At 51.7% G+C, this 22,891-nt stretch overlaps 5 protein-coding genes across 5 annotated transcripts; 2 read left to right on the top strand and 3 right to left on the bottom strand.

Moving 5' to 3' along the window:
- Window positions 1-124: 124 nt before the first annotated feature.
- CMQ_1239 (GPI anchored peptidase m48) lies at window positions 125-4,001 on the bottom strand (the record flags this gene model as incomplete). The annotated part of the gene is made up of 6 exons (XM_014318318.1): window positions 125-265; window positions 366-1,471; window positions 1,833-2,787; window positions 2,880-3,341; window positions 3,426-3,552; window positions 3,616-4,001. 6 exons carry the CDS (start codon window positions 3,999-4,001, stop codon window positions 125-127), a joined length of 3,177 nt encoding a protein of 1,058 aa, XP_014173793.1.
- A 7,301-nt stretch (window positions 4,002-11,302) lies between these two features.
- On the bottom strand, window positions 11,303-12,436 carry CMQ_626 (bzip transcription factor; the record flags this gene model as incomplete). The annotated part of the gene is made up of 3 exons (XM_014317705.1): window positions 11,303-11,488; window positions 11,747-12,190; window positions 12,254-12,436. 3 exons carry the CDS (start codon window positions 12,434-12,436, stop codon window positions 11,303-11,305), a joined length of 813 nt encoding a protein of 270 aa, XP_014173180.1.
- Window positions 12,437-17,114: 4,678 nt separating this feature from the next.
- On the top strand, window positions 17,115-17,454 carry CMQ_1124 (uncharacterized protein; the record flags this gene model as incomplete). Its single annotated transcript, XM_014318203.1, has 2 exons — window positions 17,115-17,178; window positions 17,285-17,454. The coding sequence occupies 2 exons, from the start codon at window positions 17,115-17,117 to the stop codon at window positions 17,452-17,454; spliced, it is 234 nt and encodes a 77-aa protein (XP_014173678.1).
- Window positions 17,455-17,862: 408 nt separating this feature from the next.
- Window positions 17,863-19,336, bottom strand: CMQ_1494 (tpr domain containing protein; the record flags this gene model as incomplete). The annotated part of the gene is made up of 4 exons (XM_014318573.1): window positions 17,863-18,161; window positions 18,306-18,410; window positions 18,470-19,167; window positions 19,248-19,336. 4 exons carry the CDS (start codon window positions 19,334-19,336, stop codon window positions 17,863-17,865), a joined length of 1,191 nt encoding a protein of 396 aa, XP_014174048.1.
- Window positions 19,337-20,112: 776 nt separating this feature from the next.
- On the top strand, window positions 20,113-20,698 carry CMQ_1441 (progesterone-binding protein; the record flags this gene model as incomplete). Its single annotated transcript, XM_014318520.1, has 4 exons — window positions 20,113-20,203; window positions 20,265-20,299; window positions 20,387-20,444; window positions 20,520-20,698. 4 exons carry the CDS (start codon window positions 20,113-20,115, stop codon window positions 20,696-20,698), a joined length of 363 nt encoding a protein of 120 aa, XP_014173995.1.
- Window positions 20,699-22,891: the final 2,193 nt, after the last annotated feature.

Genomic DNA, 22,891 nt, shown 5'->3' with positions numbered 1-22,891 from the left:
GAAGTCTTTCATAACAGCTGTGTCTGACAAATCAAGTCAAGTCTACATCATCTACTCCGTTTACTCCGGTCGCCCACAGCAACACCCTCGATGCTTACGGCGACATGCATGAGTCAGGGCGCGCTTAAGCCACAAGTATGACGCCTTGCCGCATGGCCCGCTTAAACTTCTCGGCGAAGCCCTGAGTACCGTCGCAGGCACTCTGGCTTCTCTTTTCCAAGGCTTCTGGCAGCCACTCTTGTATTTTTTGGAGTCGGTGTTGGTTCTGTAGTGTAAGTAGGTATAAAAGAAATGCACGAGGGAAGAGAAAGAAAAGGACAAAGAAGAAGCGGAAAGTAAACAAAACAATTCTCCAAAAAACCTACTGAAGGGTGGGTGCTAGTCCACTCGGGCGTGTCCGTCTTCTGGGCCAAGTCCATGCGGCGCCAGAAGTCGGCCGCCTGGGCCGGATCATAGCAGGCCTCAGCCATGAGCATGAGTCCGATGTAGTCGGCCTCGCTCTCCTGCAGCCGGCTCATGGGCGAGTTAAAGACCAGGTCGACGACCGGACGGAGGACAAAGTAGGCCAAGCCAGCAGTGAGCAGAAAGGCGCTGGTCAGCAGGATAGTCGTGCCGATGGCCGAAGACGCCCGCTCGCCGTGGTGATTGGCCAGGTTGTGGGCGAGTTCGTGGCCGAGCACGGCCGCCAGCGCGTCCTCGGAGCGCGCAATGGCAAAGATGCCGCTAAAGACAAAGACCTTGCCGCCCGGCAGGACAAAGGCGTTGGCCATCCGGGCATCGTCGATCACGCGGATCTCCCATTCGCCCTCGCCGTCCGACATGCCGCTGACGGGGATCAACCGCCGCATGACGTGCCGCACAACGACGGCGCGCGGGTCATAGTCTGGCAAGAAGCGCTGGCCCTGCTCGCGCGCCTCCTCCATCAGCGCCTCGTACTGGATCTCGCCCAACAGCCGCATCGAGTCCTCGCCGAAGCAGTTGAACCGTCGCCGTCCCGACACTGGCACCACCTCCAGGTGCGTAAAGTACACCCCCAGCGCGCCCACCATGGCCACCACCATCACCGCCCGCATGCTCGTGCTGTGAATTGTCCGCCACAAAAATGACCGCCGTCGTGGAGGCGAGCCCCCGGAATATCCCTGGCCGTTGCTGTTGAAGCTGGACCGTGGCGGCATCTCTTGCGGCATCACCGGTACCGCCTTGTATACCTGCCGCCGTCCCTGCCGTTGGTCGTTGGGCTCGTAGTTGTACCCTCTTGGTGATGCGCTGACAAACGGCCGTCGTCTGGCCAGAGCAGCCGGCGCCTCGAGCTGTGGCCGAAGTGCCCCGGAAGACTTCTGGAACAGATCGGCTCGCGACAGGCCGGTAGCGAGCCCAGAAGTCCGAAAATACATGGCCCTAGTACTTCTCGATAATGCGCTCACATGCGCGCCTGCTCTTCGCAAAAAGAGCATGCTGTGTGGTGTGCGTGCTGCGATATTCAGTGTTGACAGGTTCAAAGGCCTGGTCATTGTCAATCATCGGCGATAAAGCCCTCTGAGGCGCTTAATCAGCCCTCACTAGTAGCGCTTCTTACCAGGACAAAGCGCTAAATCGCTCATTTGCACTTACCGTCTATTAGTGTGAATTTCATAGCACCAAGCAAGACATCCTTTGTTAACTAGACGGTGCTATAAACAATGCCCAAGAATGACAACTGTAGGGGACTCGTAATAAACACAGGAATCCCGGTATTGCAAGAAAACCTCCCCAATGAAGACACCTGGCCCGCGCGCTTCTAAATCAGATCAACAATATGACACAGAGTCCGGCAGCAGCCAGCAGTAGCATACTGGCACCCGACGACGCGGCGCCTGCAGTAACAACGGCTGTCGTGATCGAAGTGGTTGAAGGGGTCGAAGGAGCTACATAGCCACTAGTAGCAATGGGTATAGAACTGAAAACATTGGCAGAGCTGATGGCATGGTCGACGACAGGGGCTAAGACGACTGTAGAAGCAGGACCAGAGCCAGTCCCGTAGACGAAAACTGCTCCAGAAGCAGAGGCAGAGGCAGAGGCATAAGCATTGGTTGAGTTAGTAAAGGCGTAAAGGGCAGCGGTCGAGACAGGTGAAGACGAGGCGGGCACGACGACAGCAGTCACGACAGCGATCACAACCCTAGACCCAGCTGATGTTTCCGGCTTGGTCCTGGTCTCGATCTCGGTAACGATCGATGCATCGGAGCACTCAATAGTAGTGGCAGCCTTTTGGGTAGTCACCGCGGGGCTGGCAACGCTTGTGATGCTCGGGATGCTCGCACCCAGAGTTTCTGTCACTGGGCACACCGTCGTGGTCACGGCATAGACCATAGTCGTCACCTTTCCGTACGGACAATCTGTGATGGTTGGTGCACAGCTGTAGATCGTCGACACGGCCGTAGAGTAAAAAATGCTTGTGCTGTAGCTGGTAGCAACCGAACTGGTCGATGACGGCGCCACAGCGACTACCATAGTCGTCACCTTGCCATATGGGCAGTCCGTGATGGTCGGAGCACAAGAGTAGATGGTGGAAACAACGGTGGAGTACATTGTAATTTCGTCGGCGCTGACAGCACTCGAGGGGTCCACAGAAACGGCCGCAACAGCACCTGCCGTGAGGGCCGCAGTAGAGTTCGTCATGGCGTAGCTCGGTGTGGTCTTTGCTGTGGTAGAGCTCAGTGTGGCTGACAAGGTCGAGTTTAGAGAGGTCGCATTAGTGGAGGTCGCCTTGAGGCCTGAAGTGCTCGCCGTGGTGGTGTTCAGGGAAGCCTGAATAGGGTTAAAAAATGTCACAGTAGGGCTCGATGACTTTGCCGTAGACGAGCTCGAGGTCGCCTTCGTAGGTAGCTCGAAGACGTTACGGTGGAAAAGTTCGACGACGTGGTGGCCGCAGACACTATAGTCTTCTCCCCGTAGATCTTGATGGAAGAGACCTCAAAGTAAGCATCGACAAACTGCGATGGGTGGCTCTGCACATAGCTGGCGCATCCAGCCGGCGTTGCGGCATAATCAGGATTCAGAGCCGAACAGGCCTCAAAATTGTTGCCAGCGCCATCGCCACAGAAGTCAAGATTGAGAACTAGGTGCTGCTCGGAAATGACGTTGTTCATGTCACAGTTGGGCGTCCCCACGTACGACCGAGGTGTGCCCCAGGTTGATGGGTTGGGGTGGTCAGTCTTGAGATCGGCCGGCTCATCGCCGTGCTTCCAGCTCCACACCTTGATGTACTCCTCAGTCCACTCGGCCGCATAGATGCCGCCATCATTGTCACCGCTGACGCTGAACGGGTTCTCGGGGTCGTCGTCCTCCGCCACCCCACATCCCTATCCAAGGTACTGTTCAGTGCCGCTCGATTAGTAGTTGTCGCAGTTGGCGGTTGTGATAGTACCCGTCATGTTCGCCTGAACCAGGTCGCAAGTCCCTACTGTTCCGGCGTGGTCGGTGTGTAGCGAGATGACGTTGGTCTGTTCGAGGTTGTAGACCTCGTACACGTCCAGTTCACCCCGAGTTGGCCAGGGCTCGCCATACATCCAGCTGGCACCTATTAGTTGGTCGAAAGCAAATGTAATCCTAGATCACAAGCAACGAGCCACATACAAGGCTGGCCAAAGGCCACATTTTAATGCAGGCAAGTGCGCAAAGTCGGCAACGATGAGGCCGTGAGTGAAGCTGTACGAGCCCTCAACTCTGACCGACTTCCGGCCCCGAGCACTGTCGTCTGGCACAAGGGAAGAGTCTGCCGCAAGTATGATAGTGTTGTCGGATGTGATTTTAGCAAGGCCACTGGTCAGCGCTTCCGACTGGCTTTGGTAGTCGACGTAGCCGTTGCTCGGATCGTCCGAGTTGATGAAATCAAACTCGTCAAAGAAGTTGGTGTGGTCATACTGCTTGTCCAGAACATACTGGCTTGTGGAACGGACAGGAGCAGTGAGCGAGAGTGCCATGGCGGCAGTGGTAGCCAGGCGAAGAAACAAGTGAGCCATGGTTTGAAATAAAGAATAAGAAAATCAAAGAAAGTTTTAACGAGTGGATAAGGAGGGCAAGTGGCGAGAACTACGGCCACATATGAGTTTGAAAGAAAGGACGAACAGATAACTGCTCTATGGCGGCGAAAGAGTGCAAGCCGCAACGGTGTCGAATCAGATTTGGCTTGTAGAAGAAAGAGAGGACACATTTTTCCTCGCAAAGGGAGATCCATCTGTATAAATAGTGCCGGCCTCTGTGAGAGAGGCATGAGAACGGCACGGAGAGCGGAAGGGAGGTCTGGACGCATAGACCACTTATAGCAGGTCACAACCATGGAAGGGAGGGAGATGAGGGATGAAAGCCGGCACGCCTCGCCATGACTCCGAAGATGGATGGCCTCAATGTATCAGTCTCTGCTAGTAAGATTAGGCCTTAGCGGCAGGTAAGATTTTGAAATGCTTGCCTAGAACACTTGTCTAGATCAGATGTAATTTCGGCTGACAGAATATGATTCGCAGGCCATCAGCATGGTGTGTATGCTTGAGGACACTCGTGCATGGTCGGAGATGTGGAAGTAGTTGTGATAGGCTAGGAAACGGCTTGGAATGAAGTTGCGTCCACGTAAATGATAAATGACGCGTAAAGCGTCTACTCCATACCCGATTTCGTTCCATGCACGTCGCAGCTCACATGAATGCGGCTCCAATCAGCCCGTAGTTTTTTCGACCTTCCCAGTTGGGAATGCATGACGAAAGTAAGATCATGCCAGTGCACAGCGCTAAGGCCATGCTTGGGTCAGGAACAGTACTTAGGCTCTAACGGCTGGATGCCACATCCGGTGGCATACAACGTAAACTTCAGGCTAGTCAATATTAAATTTCCAGAGTTGCAGCAAAGGATCTAGACCAAGCTGTGTGGCGCTGAAGGGAGGATGCCAGAAGGCGTCCATCTTGAGTTCAGAGTACTTCCCTTGCCGAAGTGAAGTGGCGTACATTTGAACAGACAATATGCTTTGACGTATCCACCAGCATACGGTCCTTGGCCGTCCTTGAAAATTCTCCGGGCTCGAGTTCGCGGGATGAATAGAAAAGCCGTGGTAAGAAAATTGAGTGCAGCGTTACAGTCACATAAGAGTGGAAAGTCTCAAGTCCTTGCATGTCAGCCAAAATGGACTCGGGCCGCCCATGAAGCACCAACACAAGTTGAGGAAAGCGCAGTGCATACCAAGACAGGACTAGCCCAGAAGAGAGACTCCTTCCTCCGAATGTCAGCTCCCTAATCACTCCTCTGGTCTGATTGAAGAAGGCCCAGACACGTGCGTAATAGCTAGAGACTGGTATGCGAATTGGCAGGTCGCACAACTTGCAGACAGGCAGGCAGCAGGCAGTCACGACCGACTCGGAGTGGGAGCAAAGAGCAGCAGACGCAAAAATTTGATGTTTTGTCAAAGTAGCAGCTTTGCCGCAGAATCGAGAGAAATCGTGCGAATAACCAGCTGTCACACATGCGCAGTCCGTCCCGTTCTCTCTCCACGTCGCCCTTGCATGGCGTCAGCGCGATGATTTAAGGCCGCGTAGGTATGTTAATACCGACCATCGGGCGTGACGCGTGGCACTCACGCAGCCGAGAAGGACGCCGGTAGCAGAGAAGTGCTCATTTGGGAAACGGACAGAGCCAGAAAGACAGACTGTGTCGCCTGGGCATTTTTGGTGGCCGCCAGTGTCTGACGATGTGGGTCTAAAATAAAGCGCTCAGGTCGAGGCCGACGAGGCCAGAACCGCAGCAAAAACAGATATGACCAAAACGACAAACACAATCGATTTCAGTTCCACGAACCCAAAAGTCCACCTGAAACGAAGCGCTATGTACAGCAGGGCCAGAGCTTGTCGTAGCCGGGAGAGATGGTCAGTGGCACAGCAATTGCAAGCGGCTTCATCGACAGACAATATGGACCTGCTATGCTTGCCTTTCAGGACAATATGGTACTGCCATAAGAATCGTGCTGTTGTAATAAGAATGCGAATGGAATATGTGTATTCTTCTCTGGGTCAGCTTGCTTGCGCTGACGGTGTCATAGAGAATACAGACTTCAGTACGACTCCGAAAATTGCAATGATTGGTGATACCAGTGAGAGCCGCATGTTTCTATCTGTTGTCTTATCGATCACACTATGTGCAGCAGCCTCGGAAGCATGGTCCTGTAGCAGTATAAAACATATTGCAACTTTGGTCGGGTTCTTTTCCCTTGCCGACGAGAATACATACTAGCAGCTTGAGGCAGTCCGAGATAATCGCGAATAGAACACCCCCAGAAGCACTGGGCCCACTCCCAATAAGCATCACAAGCTCGGAGAGACCCACGCTCCAGATCTGACACAAGAAGATATATTGTTAAAACAATAATTTTAGCATTCCCAACATTAAACGTCCCAGAACAGGGCGGCCACTATAGAAGTCAGACAACATGTAGAAGAAATGTGGCTAGCAAGTCTTCGTGTTTCCTTTTCGGCTAGGAATAGCCATGCCAGTCGATCCGATTTGGGTCATATTGCACAGGGCCAACTTGTCACACCCGCTCGTCCAATGTTCGGAATAAGATTGGCGAAATTGACGAACTATTCTCGGAAGGCAATATCCCTAATGACATGTCGGAGCACAGTTCCTAGTATACTTCCTTAGTCACAAAAATAGCATTGAAGACCTAGCTACCAGCCGCTTTTTTAAATGTATGTCTAGGTTATCAGTGCATCTAAGCTAGCATCTTATGGATACAGAACCAAAGACATATCTCGTGTGATTTTGGCATGTTCGGCTGCTAGAGGTAACAGAGCCATATTTGAGTTCAGAGTCATAGTCTTTGCCACGCAGAATATAACAATAGCTTCTCTCGGTACTTGTGGCATTGGATTCGGTGTTCAATCTATAATCCTTACTGGCGTTAAGCGCGCAAATTGGCGCTTCAAAGTAAAACCTTCTATGTAACCCTTTTTTGCAGAAGACAAGCTGCTTGTGTCGTATTGTCAATTGCCCTTTCTCTTTTTGAAGTAGAGATTGAATCGAGAGAGGGGGGGGGGGGGCTGCTCTGCTAAGGGTTAATCCCCAAACGGGCGAAAATCGTCAACTTAAGTAAGAGGCTAATGAGAGGTACTGATTGATGACACTATTGGATAGCCTACTGTTCTAAAACCAGCCCCAGCTTTGCAATTGCTATCATACTAAAATACGTTGTGCTCTGATCGCGAATATTGACATAATTGGCAATGCGTTTTCAAGTCAATCCGCTGGAGGCTGATCTCATCCAATTCGGGTATGACTGTCCTCATTGCGATGAGCTGTGGATGAGATATCGTTAAAACGTTTATAAAACAATTGCCAGAGCCATGACTGAGGGCTTTATGATGAAAAACTGACCGAGTGCTGTCTCGGGAGTGTTCAAAGAACCGTTCGAGGGGTTCTCCCTTACTCATAAAATAGACCATTCAATAACAACTTTGGACGTCGTCGTACCAAAGTGCAGCTGTAAGAGAGAAAGTCCATGCAGCTCTTCACACAATATAACTGTACCTAGGTTGAAAATTCAGCGTCTCTCATCAATGTCATCGACAAAGTACGTTTGTGCTGTTAAAACACAGTCGTGCCTCTGAATGTACTGAAAAAAGGCCAATTCTCATTATGCTGATCGCATGTTGAGAAATAGCCTGACTATGCTTGAAAACAAATTCGAATGCAGCCGTTACGCACACCTCTAATACGTTTCCGGTATACGACCTTGCTCCCACCGCCAGCACGAACAGACCAGTCCGGCACCAGTCGATCATCGCACCAAGTCTGCGGACAGGCCAGATCCAGGCTAGTGCAATTATATATATATATATAAGAGCGGCTGATGGAACCGGACTTCCCGCATTCCATATCAATACCTTGTTTCAAAGATTGCAAAGGCTGACCAACAAAGACCTAAGCAGTCTAGGTCAACTGCCGGAGCAAAAAGCTCTGTTAGAGCATCGTTATTGGTCAATCTATATGGCTAATCTATATCTGAAAGCTAACTATGTATGCTTAGCTATAAGATACCGGCTGTTGGTCGGCCAGTTGAGGCTAGGTTTTACGGTTGGTTATCATTTGCAAGCAACAGGTGATTATCCTAGCATATGATAGTTCAGCTACAGTCCGCCTCTTTTTAGTTGCACTCTCGCGCCGAGGACAGCTCATACAGCTTGCATCCTAATATCTTGAAGTACTGCCAGAGGGTGTTTGCCCCGTTTATTCCTTCTCACATGATAATCATAATTAGATACAGTGCATACGTATTTGGCGTGCGTTGTGCCAAAAAAATGCCGGAAGATGTCGAATACGTGCCCCTGTATTGTATGTGAGATCTTATCCCGCATACTCGTATGCTAAATGTGCCTGATAATCTTGCCACAAGTCTGACCAACATTTGTTGGAGTGCGGATCCGACGTTCTGGGTCTCCCATCGCAAGAGGGTGTGACGCCTGCTACACGACCTCTGACCAACAGCAGCTTTGATGTGATTCCGACCTTATGGGCATCCCTTATCAAAGAGGCCGACTGGATGCTAGCACTCTGTTGTACTCATACGCGCAGAGCATAAATCAGTTGCTTGTGATAAGTACCTGTCAAGGGTGCTAACGAAATGCGGAGGGACATCCTGGCTCCATCTTGATGCTCCTTCCCTGGAGGACTTTGCGGGCAGATATCGGTGTGCCATTGTTTGCTACTCGGACTGTCCGGATGGTCATCTGGGCGGCTTTCCGAGGCATGCCCGGGGGAAGAAAACAGTGGGCGGCACACCAGTGTCGGATGCTTTAAAAGGTAGCTAAGCTGCTAAGCTCTGGTGGCTCCTTTGTGACGAACCGGCGTCCACGAGCCGGCGCCTGGTAACCAAGAAAATAGAAGGAACACATTGAATAGATTGGAGAAATGTGGAGACCGGATGGATTTGAATCGGTCTCTGCTGCAGGAGGATCACCCGTTGTCGCTTTCTTAGCGTGGTACAATCGCAAGCCAGAACCGGGGAAGCTGACCGGGTTCCTATCGTCAGACCAGTGATATGTACGTTGCGCACTGGCGCGACACTGGTCAACAGGCACAAGGGGAGATGGTGTGCGGACAAGAGAAAGAGGGTGTTGGCGAAGCTGAACTGGGGAGAAAGGGGGCAGCGAGAGAGAGATGAATAAAAAATGGTGGTTGGCTCGGCATTTGTCCCTCTGCGTTTTGGAGCGAGGCTCGATTGAAGTCTGGCCTGCTCAGCTTCACGGATCCGTGCAGACGGCAGGCAGCAAAGCTGATAGCATGGCTGGCGGCTCCGAAATGGACCATCACCTGGATAGCCGTGAGCCCGTCGAATACTCCGTAGTAGATCCGAAAGCAGAGCGCTCGCCCTTGCTTCCTTAGTCCGATTGCCCCTCTTTTGTTGCCGTGTGGCCTCTCCTCTGTATTCAATCAATGGGATGTCAGAGGACGAAGCTTGCACAAAATGCCGTGGCCACATTTCTCGTTGGTCGGAGGGCCATTGTGGCAGGCAGACGTTACTGAAACAGGACAGAATGCGACATCGCATCGTCAGTTCTCAGTCACAATGGCCGATGGACATGCACATCCCTTGATCTGGAGCTGCAGCCGACAGGTGGTTACCGCTCGTTAGAAGATCAGGCCGTTCCTTTTCTTTCCTTCGATTGGTTCAGGCGACTGCGGAAATGGCGTGCTCTGGCTAAAATACACATGAGTGCTCGCAATCTCGCGTCTTCAGCTTTCGAAGCTTTCGTCGCTCCCAACGACCCAGTGTCTGCAACATGCAAGACACGGCCAGGCGGTAGTGCACCGAGAATGCTGCGAGAAGCGGAAGCATCTGTAAGATACGGAGCACAACTGGACGAAACTGGAATAATGGGCGGGAATCACAGGGGAGACGCAGGGTAGCGAGACACCCCAGTCTTTGACATTTCTGACGGGCTGTCTCACAGCACAGACCGTAAAACAAAGAAAAAGCGGCGTTAGCGGCATTAGCGGCGATCTTTGCGGCCAACAAGGACGCCATTACGAGATGTGGGAACTAAGCAAAGGAGGCAAAGAAAGTGGGAGTCAAGAATATTAGCTGCTGAGGCACACAGATCAAAGAAAAAGAAAAAAAAAGAAAGGAAACCCCGAAAGAAAAGAAGAAAAATCGCCAGTGGACAGGGCGACGGCCAACAAAGATAACCAATACGACAGCGCGTAAGAAACTCTGGAAACAAGAAGGTGGTACCCCGCCACCACCCCCCCCCCCCCCCCCCCCCCCCAAGGCTGGGCGGGCCTGGACCTCTCATCCTTGTACGAGTACAAGGTAGGGTGTGGAAGGGGGGGTGGGGGTGTACAATACGCGATAGCGTACTCCGTATCTTCAAGTATGCTGGCAATGACCTCATTAAGCAGCAGGTCGAGAAGGGCCTGTTTGTAAAGGTGGGACGCCTTTCGACCACATTGCTGCAACCGTTGTCGCATCTTTTACTGCACTCGTTGCTCTGGCTTTTCTTTTCTATCATAACTCTTTCAGTCTGTGCGGACTTTCGACATCCTCACAGTGTGATCAGCGATACAAGGGACCCTGAAAGCCCAGTTAACTTCGGTACAAGAAACCATCTCTCGCATGGATGCTCTGTAATCTGACACAGGTTACAAAATTGATGTGGCATCGAATTGGACAGCGGCCATTCTCTTTCATGCAATTGAAGCATTGCCATGGAAAAGTCCTGCAATGCCTGGAGCTCTCAAAGCTCCAGGTACATACATAATTACGCTCAACTAATCTAATCAATTTTGCAGCGTCCATTGTAGCGACAAGCGAGGAAAATGCGCTAGGGCATTAACCGGTTCTGCTCGTATAGGCGACTTAAAACTGTTCGTCCGCGAGCTTGTAGAAGTGACGGCAGTTCGCACGTTCGTAGTCAAAGATTCCCACGAAATGATACTTGGTCGTTGTACGGTCTGGCATTTTCTGGTGTGAAACTTTTGCATTGAAAAGTTTATTTGTAGGGAAGAATATTTTGTGTAAGAAAATGATCGAGGCATGTTTTACCCTCCCGCCGTCAAGATCAATAAAAAGAAGGGACGGAGGCATAACCCTAAGCCTTTCCAGTCTACCTTCGCCATAAAACGCCACCCTCGTCCAAATATCCTTTAAACGGATAGTATCGTACTCCTGAGCAATAACATCCATCCCATAACTATCCCCCTAAAAAGGGCATCTCCGCTCCATCATAGTAGATGGGTTTAGTCGGTCTGTCGGGTGGCCAAAAAAATTGGTGGTTGCTTCATCTCAAATATCGTATGACGACCCCATTTGCGCGTAGATGTACATCGAATCTATGTCATCTGGGTGCGCTGCTACCGTCATTGTACTTGCTGCGGCAGGGTCAAAGCCCGCCACAACAGACGTAGCTGTGATCGGAGTTGGAGCACTTGAAGCCGACGTCGCTGTCGACATCGTGGAAGCGACAGAGAGCTGTGATATGTGGGATACATGCGATGCAGCCGACGAACTATGTCTGTGGTGGTGCGGGTGCGGCTGCATCTGTAGGTGCTGCTGTTGCTGCTGCTGCTGCTGCTGCTGCTGCTGCTGGAATTGTTGGTATTGTTGGAGCTGTTGCTGGTGCTGGTGATGCTGCGGGTGTTGCGTCTGAATATGCGTCTGGATATGCACAGGGTTGAGATCGGAAGCAGCTTTCGATACCGCGGCCGCGTGCATTTTGAGTTTGAGGACCTCGGCATGAGACGTTTGCAATAGCATGCTTAGCTGGTTGCTTTTGAACTGAGACTCCTCCAACAATTGTTCAAGATCCTTAATACGTTGATCCTTGCGTTCGCGGTAAGCTCGCTGAGAAGCGCGGTTTTGGGCCCGTCTGCGAATCAACACAGACTGGGGCGCATTTTTATACCGATTTTCCCGCTTGCGCTTGGCAGGCGGCTTGGCTGCCGGCGTGGTGGCTTTCTCGGAAGCACATGCGGTCGACGGCGTAGCACGGACCATTGAGCCAGCCAGAGGCTGCCCTGGCTCTTCCTTCACGCGAGGGATAGACATGACTTGCTCATGCTCAACGAGGTGCTGCTGATAGATCTCAGACATGGGCGACTCTGCTTCGATCTCCGGGCTAGGGTAGACGTCCGAAGCGATGTAGTCTTGGAAGAACGGATGACTGTTTTGATACTGTTATCGAAAGTCAGCATTCGACAACACTATTGATCGGTTGCGTTGTGGGCAAGCACTTACAGGAGTGTCAGAGCTTTGCGACGGCGAGACATTGGCAGCGTCCATATAAACGTTCGGGTCGCTGTACGGTTCGGTCTCAACAGAACCAATAAAGAAATCAGATTGATTGGGCGAGATGCCGTCGACGTTTTGTTGCATGTCCATGATGGCGTCCGTGTGCGAAAAGGTTGCAGCGGGTATCATGGGTACGACAGTGTGTTGAGTGAGCAGCCAAGGAAATGAAAGAGTTTGACTGTTGAGCGCGACCAAGATATATGAGGATTCGGTGTCAAAGAGTGGAAACTGATCAGGGCAGGGTTTGACGACGAAAATAAAAATTCAATGGGAGAGTGGAAAGGAAAACAGTGCTCGAGCGCAGAAATACTTTTGGGCGAGGGAGGGGGGGGGGGGGGGGATCAAAGTTATAAATACAGCATATAAAACTGTGAAGACCGAGGTCCCAGACAGCAGTGGTAGACAGTTTCTAGACCGAGTGTTGGACTGCGAAGAATGCCGTGAGCGTAAACTGGAGAGCAGATAAAAGCTGGAAGAAGAAAAGAAGAAAGATAGGAGGAGGGGGACATATTAAAGAATCTCGAAGGTTTGGAACGTACGACAGAAGTACGAAGCGCTAAAAAGACATCCTTTCCAACTTGGGACTAGAGCTCTAGTCCTTTCCTTTCTTTTTTCCTTTCACTTATTACCCGGCTGCTTGGGCAGGAGCTGCATTTGTGTGGACAGCCGATACTACCTGTATGATCGCTCCTGGTGCTGCTGCACATAGTAGGGGTTTTCCCTTGCCCGGCTTTACTGTGTGGGAAAGCAAGCTCAAGATGGTGTGGAGAAGGGTTGGGTGTGTGGCGTGCGAATATGGGGAGGCGAGGGGTGGCGATAAGTACGCTATGTGCGTATCTTGACTAAACTAGCCTGAGGCTCATGGCCCTAGCAGTACGGAGCTGACGAAGTACCAGGCCCACTAGAGGTACCTTGGACGCCTAGAAGCACGAAATTGGAGGGCGGCGGCCAATGAGCTAGGCGGAGACCAAAGGGAGGAAAAGAAGCGGACGCTTGTCCCGACACCTCAACCAAATGCACTGTATCGAGTGAAAGGAGCGGCTTGAAGCCCGCTCGACAGATGCAAAACTTCGTGGGGAGGCCACTGCTGGGCGACTGGAGACGGTGGGCCATATTACCGCGAGACAAAAACGGATGAGACGACACAATCCTGAGGTCACATTCCACAAATGACCCCCGTAAGCGGAATGGGCAGAGCGTAGGCGTATAAGAACAGATGCGAATGCGGAAAGCCTCGACGCTGGAATGCGGCAGGTCTCACCCGCGCAGGGAAGGAACGGGTTACGGAGTAGTCTTGACTCAATCGCTCTGGGCCGCTGTAGAAATACGAACCGAGTGTCACTGACGAAAACATGCGGTAGTGCACTGGTGCATGAAGAATTCGAACAGCGTCGATGCAAGCAATCCGACGCTATGACGTCAAACAGTGATCCTGACACCTGCTGTTGAGCTCTTCTTACATAGGTTAGTGCGCCAGTTCGAGGCCGTTTCCTAAGGGAGGGATGGCCACCAGAGGGGAAAAGGCAGGACGACAAAGAAGAGGGTGCTGGCTGCAAAGCCGCCAACTCCAATTGACTAATAGCGCCGGGCCGATTTCTCGCTACGTTACGTTAAGGCCAGGCGCCACAATCATTGAAACATCAAGCTCTCATAGTATCAAGAAGCAGCACAAACGAAGGGAACAAAAGAAAAGTGGCCAGCAGAGTAAACACTGGTTGCACCTTTGGGTCAGCTCACCTTAGGCGAAACCTGGTCTAGGGCGTCTCCAATTCAGGGCATACGCCGTAAGATACGTACGAGTAGACGTAGGGCCGTAGATCTCCAACGGTCGCGTAATCGTCCACGAATCGAGATTCTATCTGGCCATCAACCATCTGATGGGTGGTGCGCCACCCAGCCTGAATCAAGATGATGGTGACGCTGTAGTCATTGAGTGTGCCTGCTACGGACCGGTGGGCCACCACCAGGCGGAGAGACGAAGAGACGAAGAGACGAAGAGACGAAGGCTCTCGAAGCAAGCTGGCTGCCAAGCAAAGTACAGAGATCCGAGGCACGTGAAGGCAGTGCAATCCGGGAGGCAGCTTTTCAGCTGCTGAAACGAGAATACCCCTCAATTCTCCACTCCAGCACAGCTGCCAGCCAGCCAACAACAGGGCAGGGAAGGAATAAACGGCGTAAGACAGGGCAGGTGCCCAAGGGACGTGCATGCCTTTCGCTGCATCTCGCTGCTGAGAGAAAGCTATAATACGAACGCCCAACTGCAGTCTAGCAGTGCAAATGACGCAGAGACATAACGGCAGAATAAGGAAAGGGAGGCGACGACACGGCAATCGGTCAGGGGGGCTAGAAGTCATGATGATTCAACTGTCCTGATCGTCACGATCGGCGTAATAGTCCTGTTGTCTGTCGTTACGAATGTCCTGATTGTCTTGAATGTTCTGATTCTAATGGTTCTGATTGTTCTGTCTGCTATGTCCGCTTTGGCCGGGTTCTTTGTCCGTATTGTCTTGCCTGTGCGATACGAAGTATGCCCAGCTGTATTAAAGGGCCGACAGCTTCGGTGTGTGGGACTGGATGAGTTCTGCCAGCCCCGGTGAGAATACTCTGTATGGATACAGGGTGGATACAGGGTACAAAGGCCACAACACCAGATCTTCAGACAGAGAGATAATGCAGACTCTGTGCGCTGGATGGTGCCCCGGCTAAAGCGTGCTGGCCAGCTGATCTTCCACGGTCTTGGCCTTCCTCCGAACTTTGTCTCTGCTGTGCTGTTTTGGTCTACGGAGTCTCTGGACGGGAATATCCGTTTGTTTTGTTGAGGCGCCTCCGTTTCGCCACCGTTCCGACACCGTTCCGGACACGGACAGCGCGACCGGCTCCGCTACTCGAAAACTTTGGCGTGGCAGAACAAGGTCTCCGAGCACGGGGTTTTGCGGTCTGGCAACGGGCTTCTTCCCCGAATGCGTCACCGTTTCGAGGCGGGGAAGGGCGGAGACCGTTCCGCAAACTGTCCGGCCTCGGCATGATGGACGTGAAATTGCGTCGAGAAAGGACCGGCCCCCACTAAACAATGCTTAAATTATATCGTTGCCATGTGCAGCCGTGTGGTGTCCGGTGGGGATCACGGTTGCAGACAATGCATGTCTGTGCATGCGGCCGGCATTAGCGCTCGTCTTGGTGCGTCTCTGCTGCCATTCCCTCGGCCTCTACCTTCTTCTGGGTTGGGAGGTTACGGAGTTCCCAATGGCAAAGTCAGCATCAGCGGGCAAGGATCCAGGCCCACGACAACACCGCGCAGAAAACGACGGGGAAAAGAAAACAGATAAGCCTAAGGACCAGCGGGGAAAGTACTAGTACTGCAGACTCGTTCTGTCATCCTACAGGCTGGCAGATGACAATCCCCCAGTTCTTTCGCACCCTTCCCTCTTCTAATCCGGCAGACGGGCGAAGTGTCCGATGCGACTCTATGCAAGCTGGCAGCAAGCTGGCGGCAGTCGATATGTAAGGTGACAGACCAATACTCCAACGGGTCAAGAGGACGAACAGAAAAGCCGGTTTATCTGGGCCTCGAGCTTATTCCATTTCACCTCTGCCTTAGCTCGCTTCATTGCCTGATCAGCCAGCCAGTGGGACAGAGGGCTGCCGGTCCTTTCTCGTATATGTCATCGGTCATGTATGGACGCAATTTATCTAGACGCAGTTTGAGGCAGTGGACATGTATGTGTGTGTACACGCACATTTGTGCCTCCCTACAAAGGCTGCCTAAGCGATGCTGGCTTTCTCTTTCACACCACCCCACTCGTGTCTCGGCTTTGCTCAGATCTGTCCGGTGCTCAGCTGTTTGATAGAAATACTACAGCAAGTCGGCCAAGGCAGGGGGGATGCGCACAAGAGGGATGGAGAGGGGGCTTGGATGGTCAGGTCGACCCTTTTTCTACAACACTCGTATACGAATCATGTACGTGTATGAGAAAAATCTGGCCTTGCCGTACTGGGCCGAGCTTGCATAGGCGAAGCCCGTGTCTGAAGGGCGCAGAGGAACGAACAGGCAGGGGCAGGGACGGCAGAACAAATACGAAAGCGCAGGAGAGAAAAGAAAACAAAACGCGGAAAAAAAACGCGGAAAAAGGGCCGTTTCCCGTACTATGTAAGGCGAAGGATACAGGGGGACCACATTTACCCTTCCCCGCCCCCAAGCGGTGCACAGTCGCGGCCGCGCACCACGAAACGGCGGCGGACGGTCGACATGTTTGCAAGCACTCGCATTCATTCGGGCCACCCGATTCGCCGCTCGCCCGGGAAAATAGGACGTGGGGGGGGCATTTGACGTGTGTTTCCCGAAAGAGTATCTTGGCATTTCCACCGCCCAGCCCTGCCGGCCTTGGCGGACTCGCCATCGTCTGGTCCTATCCGGAAAGCTGCAGACAGCACATCTCGATCATGCTCGCTAGCCTGTCTTTCTGCGTGGGGACGGCACGCCTGATGGGCAGACCGGTACATACCATACGTCGTAGTAGGCCAAAGCATTATTTTTATCCCCTTTGTCGCGGCCGGATATTGTGGGTCCTTTCCTTCTGCGGTCCATTTCTGCGACGGCTCGCTTAAACAGTGCCTTGGAAGATTCTTTCATTATCATCATTTCATTTCATCATCCTGTCCGAAAAGGTGTGGGGGGGGAAGTGGGTGGAGGGTAGCAAGAAACGGTGACCCAATTCCTTGCAACTACCGGCATGGAGAGCGTGGCTGCGAAAACCACGAATCCGGTCAACAAGGGCGGGTTGTACATCCCGATCACACTCAGCCGAGAATGACGGCCATCGTCGTGGACGAGGCCGTGGGTGGTGATGACCTGCTCTCCTGTTTTGAAGACGGTCCGTTCGATATGGTTAAACGATGAACCGGGAAGCTTGCTTGTTATTTTGCCCGCATTCGCCTATGCAAAGTGCGTCGCATCTTATTAGACAACAACACGGCCAGCATCGGCTCCCGGCTACCACTCAGTCCCTGTCATGGGTGGCACGTCCCTGAAGCCACGAATGGCTGCCCAGCAGTTTGCCTGCCGGCTCACGTCTTTGCAGCCGCTGGCTGGCGGGCCAACAGACCGGTGCACGTCCGACGAGATGCTATCCGTATCCGAATTGTGCTGACACAATCAGCTGCACCCCCTTTTCCAGCATGGGCTGTCCGGCCGATAGGACAGGCTCGGCCTGAGTGGCTGGAACGCCCACAACCACCCTTGGAGACCGTGCCGGCCGACCGGCTACATTTGTGCTGTTCCAATGGGGTGGGCCTGACAGGGCCAACCTCTTTCTTCGTCTCCGAACCTTCGTACATACCTTGTTCATTTCGATTTGCGGCTTAATGCCTGCAACAGGCATTTCATGTCGGCCGACCGACAGCCGTCACCCCCCTATTCATCCCTCTAATATACCCCGATGTGTGTGTATATGTCAGTCAAGCACACGGATCCGCCGCAGAAGCTTCCACTGGGGGGACTAAGGTACCACCCTCAGTCATCGTTGTGTGTCTCTGTGTCTTCGTGTCCTCTTCATAGCCTATGAAAGTCTGCGCAGTCCGGCCTCGGCCTGCTCCACGCCAGCAGCAAACTGGAGCTTCTCACTCATGGCCCGGCCCTGCCGAAACCGACGCCGAGCCTCTCCGGCATCTCCCAGCATGGCCGCAATGTCGCCCAGATTGCAGAGAGATACCACGCAGGCTTCGTCACATTCGGGCGTCCGTTCCTCGCCTGCTGCGTCTGCCGCATGTTGTTGGGCGTTAAGTGCCCACCGCTGGGCTGTCTCCAAGTACGCCTTTCGCGCCTCTTCCTGCGTTGGCGGCTTCGAGCTCGGCTTATCTACCACCGAACCCACCAACGTATCATAGGGCGGCTGCAACGGGTGCTGCGCAAATGAGATTGCCAAATTGTTCACTTTTGACTCGTCAGCTGCCATGCTCTGTTGTTGCATCGTCTTGGAAGCCTGCGAGAAGAAACACATACTGATAACGGCACTGTGGCACGGATCCTTGCACAGACGCAGAGCCTGGAAAAACAGCGGCAGCGCAAGGTGAAACTGTGATCGCGACTCATAGCTGTGTCCTAAAGCTGTAAGTGGTAGGTCAGCTTCTGAAACCCTGGAGAAATGCACGGCCTGGTATTCTCACATTCCAGTGCAGCACCCATCTCCTTGGGGCTCATCCACTCGCCCTCTCCCGTCTTGACACCCGAAACCGAACGCCGCTGAAATTCCTGGAGAGCAGCGTCGACAGCCCAGACCAGCCGCTCGTGTGCCATATTAGCGTTCAACACATGCTCGTCTGCATACAGCTCGCCCAGCTTCACGCTAATTCCAATTGCCTTTTGCAGAATCCTTGATCGTCGGGCCCAAAGCGTTTCCACGTCCGAGGGCCGGTCCTTCTCCAACATGTCTTCGTCTTCTGTGGCCGTTCCTCGCACCCGTGGTGCGGGAAGGCGGGCAGACATTTTCCCGCTGTCTTTAGTACTGCCAGTGTCGACACTTCTCTCCATTTGCTCAACCCATCGCTTGCAGTCACTCAGAAGCAGCTCCAGTATCTTGATCGCTGCCTCATAGTTCTGCACCTTCTCCAACCAAGAAGCTAGCTGGATGCGAATTCCCATGACATCGTCAGAGAAAGGGTCAAGGCCAAGCTCGTCGCACTGCTCCAGCGCCAGCTTGTAGTTCTTGAGGGCACGCTTCGGGTCGGGTGAGTAGTTGCTAAAGTACAACGCCCGGCGCAAGTACTTTGCCACGGGCTGTGGGTAGCGCGTGAATTGCCGACTGTTGAAGTATGTGTAGTAGATACGGGCAATATATGCAAATATGAACACGAATGCCACAAGCCTGGGAACGACGTCAATACGGGTGACCTCACGCAAGCAGGGCCGCTTTTCTCTTCCGTCCTCTGGTAGAACAGCACTCACACTGCCAAAGCCAGGACCGTTTCCTCGGGGCTTTTCTGATACAAATTTTTGAGGGACTGCCCTCGAAAAGGCGTGAAGATTGCCCGCATGAGAAGGCGCAAGAAGAGCAAGCGCCCTTTTGGAGGAGGGGGGAGTGGTCTCTGTGGAGCAGCCTCGTCCTTCGCAAATTCAGATTGCCGCCGCAATTGGCCATGCCGCATATCGGATCCTACCACCGCCAACGGCTTTGTGCGCAATGGGCCGCGATAGTGACTGTGGAAGATTCGCACATGGAGGGTCCGGAGGTCGACGGGTCGGCATGGCGGTCGTGGGAACGGTTGTGGTCGTACAAGCCCGGCATATCGCATGTGGAGGCACGTCCGTGCCGCTGTGAGCGATTGCGCCGCCATGTTACCTGGCTGAGGATGGCGTCTATGTGGTGGGCATGTAGCTCTAAAAAGATAATGCTCGACTCATCGAGAAAGATGAGGCCGACAATAGTGGGGCATGAGGAGCTTCGTCGGCATTAAACAGACTTGTTGCCTGAGGCCTTAGCGGCATCCCGTTCCTGCCGTCGTTACGTGTATTCTTTCCGCAGCACCTCATTCGCCCCCGCCTTGATACTCCACTGTTTACCACTGGGCTCAACTTCCCCGTACTTTGGTTTTCAACGTCAAACAATTCGAATCTGTCCTTCAATTCGTTACCCCGGAAGAAGTTTTCAGTATAGTTTTCGGGGTTTTTTCAGGTGAGAAAGGGCCATCTGGCATAGGAACAGATGTCAGCAAGTAATTGCCGAGGTTTCGCCGTCCCCGGAACGGTCGGTGTGTTCAAGCACATGCTAATTGTATTGTCTAAGCACAGCACGTCTCTTCTTCCTACGAAAATGGCTGAGAAATTTGAGCCCAAGGTTTCCGTTCAGCTGAACCCTCCCCAGGATGATCCCATCACCCTAGAGGAGTTGTCTCAGGCTACCGGTGAGCTTCGCTGTCGGGACCATGGATTATCAGGAGACCAGGCCTACTGACCACACTGCAGGTGTTGACGGCGGCAAGTGTTATGTTGCCATCAAGGTACGCTCATACCGTTCTTATAAACTGTGACGATGGCCCCGGCTCTTGCTCAATCAAGGATCCTCCCAAAGCTCACATTGTCTTCAGGGCAAAGTTTACGATGTCACGGGAAACAAATCTTACCAGCCGGGTGGATCTTACCACGGTACCTTACTCTCTCAAACAGTCCTGTCGTTTATATTGATAGTTTCTGTTTTTTTGCTGACAGTTTACCCATTAGTGTTTGCCGGTAACGACGCGTCACGGGCATTGGCCAAATCATCGACGAACCCGGCCGACGTGAAGCCTGAGTGGAAAGACTTGGACTCCAAGGAGCAAGGTGTGCTGGACGACTGGATCACCTTTTTTTCTAAACGTTACAATGTCATCGGTACTGTGGTGGGCGCGACTAACGTGTAAACTCATATGTCGAGAATGTTTCCAAGTGATGTTGTAAGACTCCTTCAACAAAAAGCGATTACGGCGCTTTAGATATTCTAGTAAGACAGCTTTAAAATAATTTGGGTTTTAATGTACAAAGGGTGATCCCCTAGCTGTGCTAATGCATTGCCAAATTGCCGTATTATTTGTTTACTGTTTCCAGCATCCTTACTCTGTCCTGTGGTGCGAACGAAGGCAAAACATATAACAAAAGCAAGCACAAGAAACGAGTTTTTGTGATTAGCAAAGAAAATGCACATACAATGCTCCAATCCCCATTTTGTTACTCCATAGTCAATTTGTAACTGAAAATTTGTAATCGAAGCATAGTGCAACATCGAGGCAACAGTGGCCGCACTCCATTTCTATGTCGATAAGAAGCCAAGCGTAGCAGGAATTCGCATACATGAATTATTTCAGATGACACGTATGAAATTCGTTTGCTTCCATCTTCTTGAGAAAATAAGTCTGCAAAAGGGCTGCTGTGTCTGTATAAATTGCCTGCAGGTCTCATATAACCTGGCTGCTTATTGCTGCATATCTTCTCGCCTAAAACTGAGCCTCAATACTAGCTATACCTTAATTATATCACGTGCAAATAATATAGCTCAGTTGCCTGCTACGCCCGTAACTAAGTTCTCTGGCCCTTCCTTATATCGCCAAGTACATGACTCTAACACTTCCGGGTCTTCGTTCACACTTGGCCGTAAGTAGAAACACATGCCCCAGTTGTAACTTGGAGATACCATGCCCCTGTCACTTCAGCTAACAAAGCTCGGCTCACTTATTGTGTCTGTGGGATTGAGAAGTGTCCATTTTTTTCAATATCATAAAAGATACAAAATAGTATTGCTACAGGTAGTTCCCCTTCTACTACTGTTTCTTCTTAGGGTTGCATTATGTCTGCCCCTCGGCAGCTGTGGCGGCGGCGGCCGCCCGAGCCACAAGACAAGCCTGACAGGCAGTCTGCTGATACCACATGTGGGTGAGTTTCTTGACTCCAAAGCATTGGTGGTTAGGATCGTTGCGTGCAAAATGGCAATAAGACTTAAGCCGTGTCTGGGTACAGCCGCAGTCGAATACAAATTCTTCGAATTCGCACATATTGGTGTTGCTGTGATATTCCTGAAGTCCAATAGAAGGCTGTGAGTTAAAATAGATCCCAGAAGGGTGTAGGAAGCCGCCAAATACCTTTATTAAAAGATGGGTATGAATGTATGAATGTATGGTGTCTTTGATGTCTAAATGTTTTTAAACTTGGGAGTTATGTAGCAGCTTTCTAACCACGAATTTGAAAGTAGGGGTAGTCCAATATATATAGGCGGATTGAGGCAGTCGTAAAGAAACCTCGTTCTGTCGTTGGAGGCCTTTACTTCTCCTTGTCACCCTTTCCAAGTCATGGCCTTGCATTTCTCTTCACTATTGTTTCCGGGTTGACTACATCCATGCTTCACATCATAGCCACTCAGAAGACCTCTCACACCTGCACCGTGATGAAATGAGACTACTCCCATTATGTACTATGATAAACAATCAAATTCAAAAATATCGTGTTCGTGCTTGGTACCTTCACAAGTATAGGTCATAGATGTATTAGTCACCTTACGCGCTAAAAGTACCTCTACAAAGGGTGTAAATACCTTGGGTGAAGCAAAAGCGTGACGCATAGCATCTCGTCTATGCGATATCCAAGGCTAAGTCTTGGAAGATAATAAATCATACCTATACTAAGTTACTGCTAACTCCTAATTTTTCTTTTTGAGGGGTGGGGGGTAGAAGATAAGGCTTGCTTACATTTCTGCCTCTATCCGTTCTCTTTAATAGCTTTCCCTCTTCTTTATTCAAAGTCTCCCAACCCGTATAGATATTACGATTACAAGGCAGTATATCGCCAAATACTATATGAGACCTCACCAGGATACGTAGTTACAAAGATGTACATTCACATGCATTTGAGTGTGTGTGGGCATAATTTTGAGTGCATATGCGTAGCTCATAGGACGAGACACGTATACTTCGCAGAACGACTATTGCCTTCCTCGGTGTGTGGGCCCTCCTTAAGGCCTAAATTTGCATGTGAGATGTTTTAATACCGATGAGGAAATGGCAGTTTTTTATATTAGGCTTCGTTGCTATAGACTCTTGTTGTCTGTTCTCCGATTCTAGCCCAGC

Source organism: Grosmannia clavigera (assembly GCF_000143105.1).
Source record: "Grosmannia clavigera kw1407 unplaced genomic scaffold GCSC_140, whole genome shotgun sequence".
Taxonomy (NCBI): Eukaryota; Fungi; Ascomycota; class Sordariomycetes; order Ophiostomatales; family Ophiostomataceae; genus Leptographium; species Leptographium clavigerum.
The sequence above is the reverse complement of the archived record's forward strand: the minus strand, read 5'-3'. Positions and strand labels throughout refer to the sequence as shown.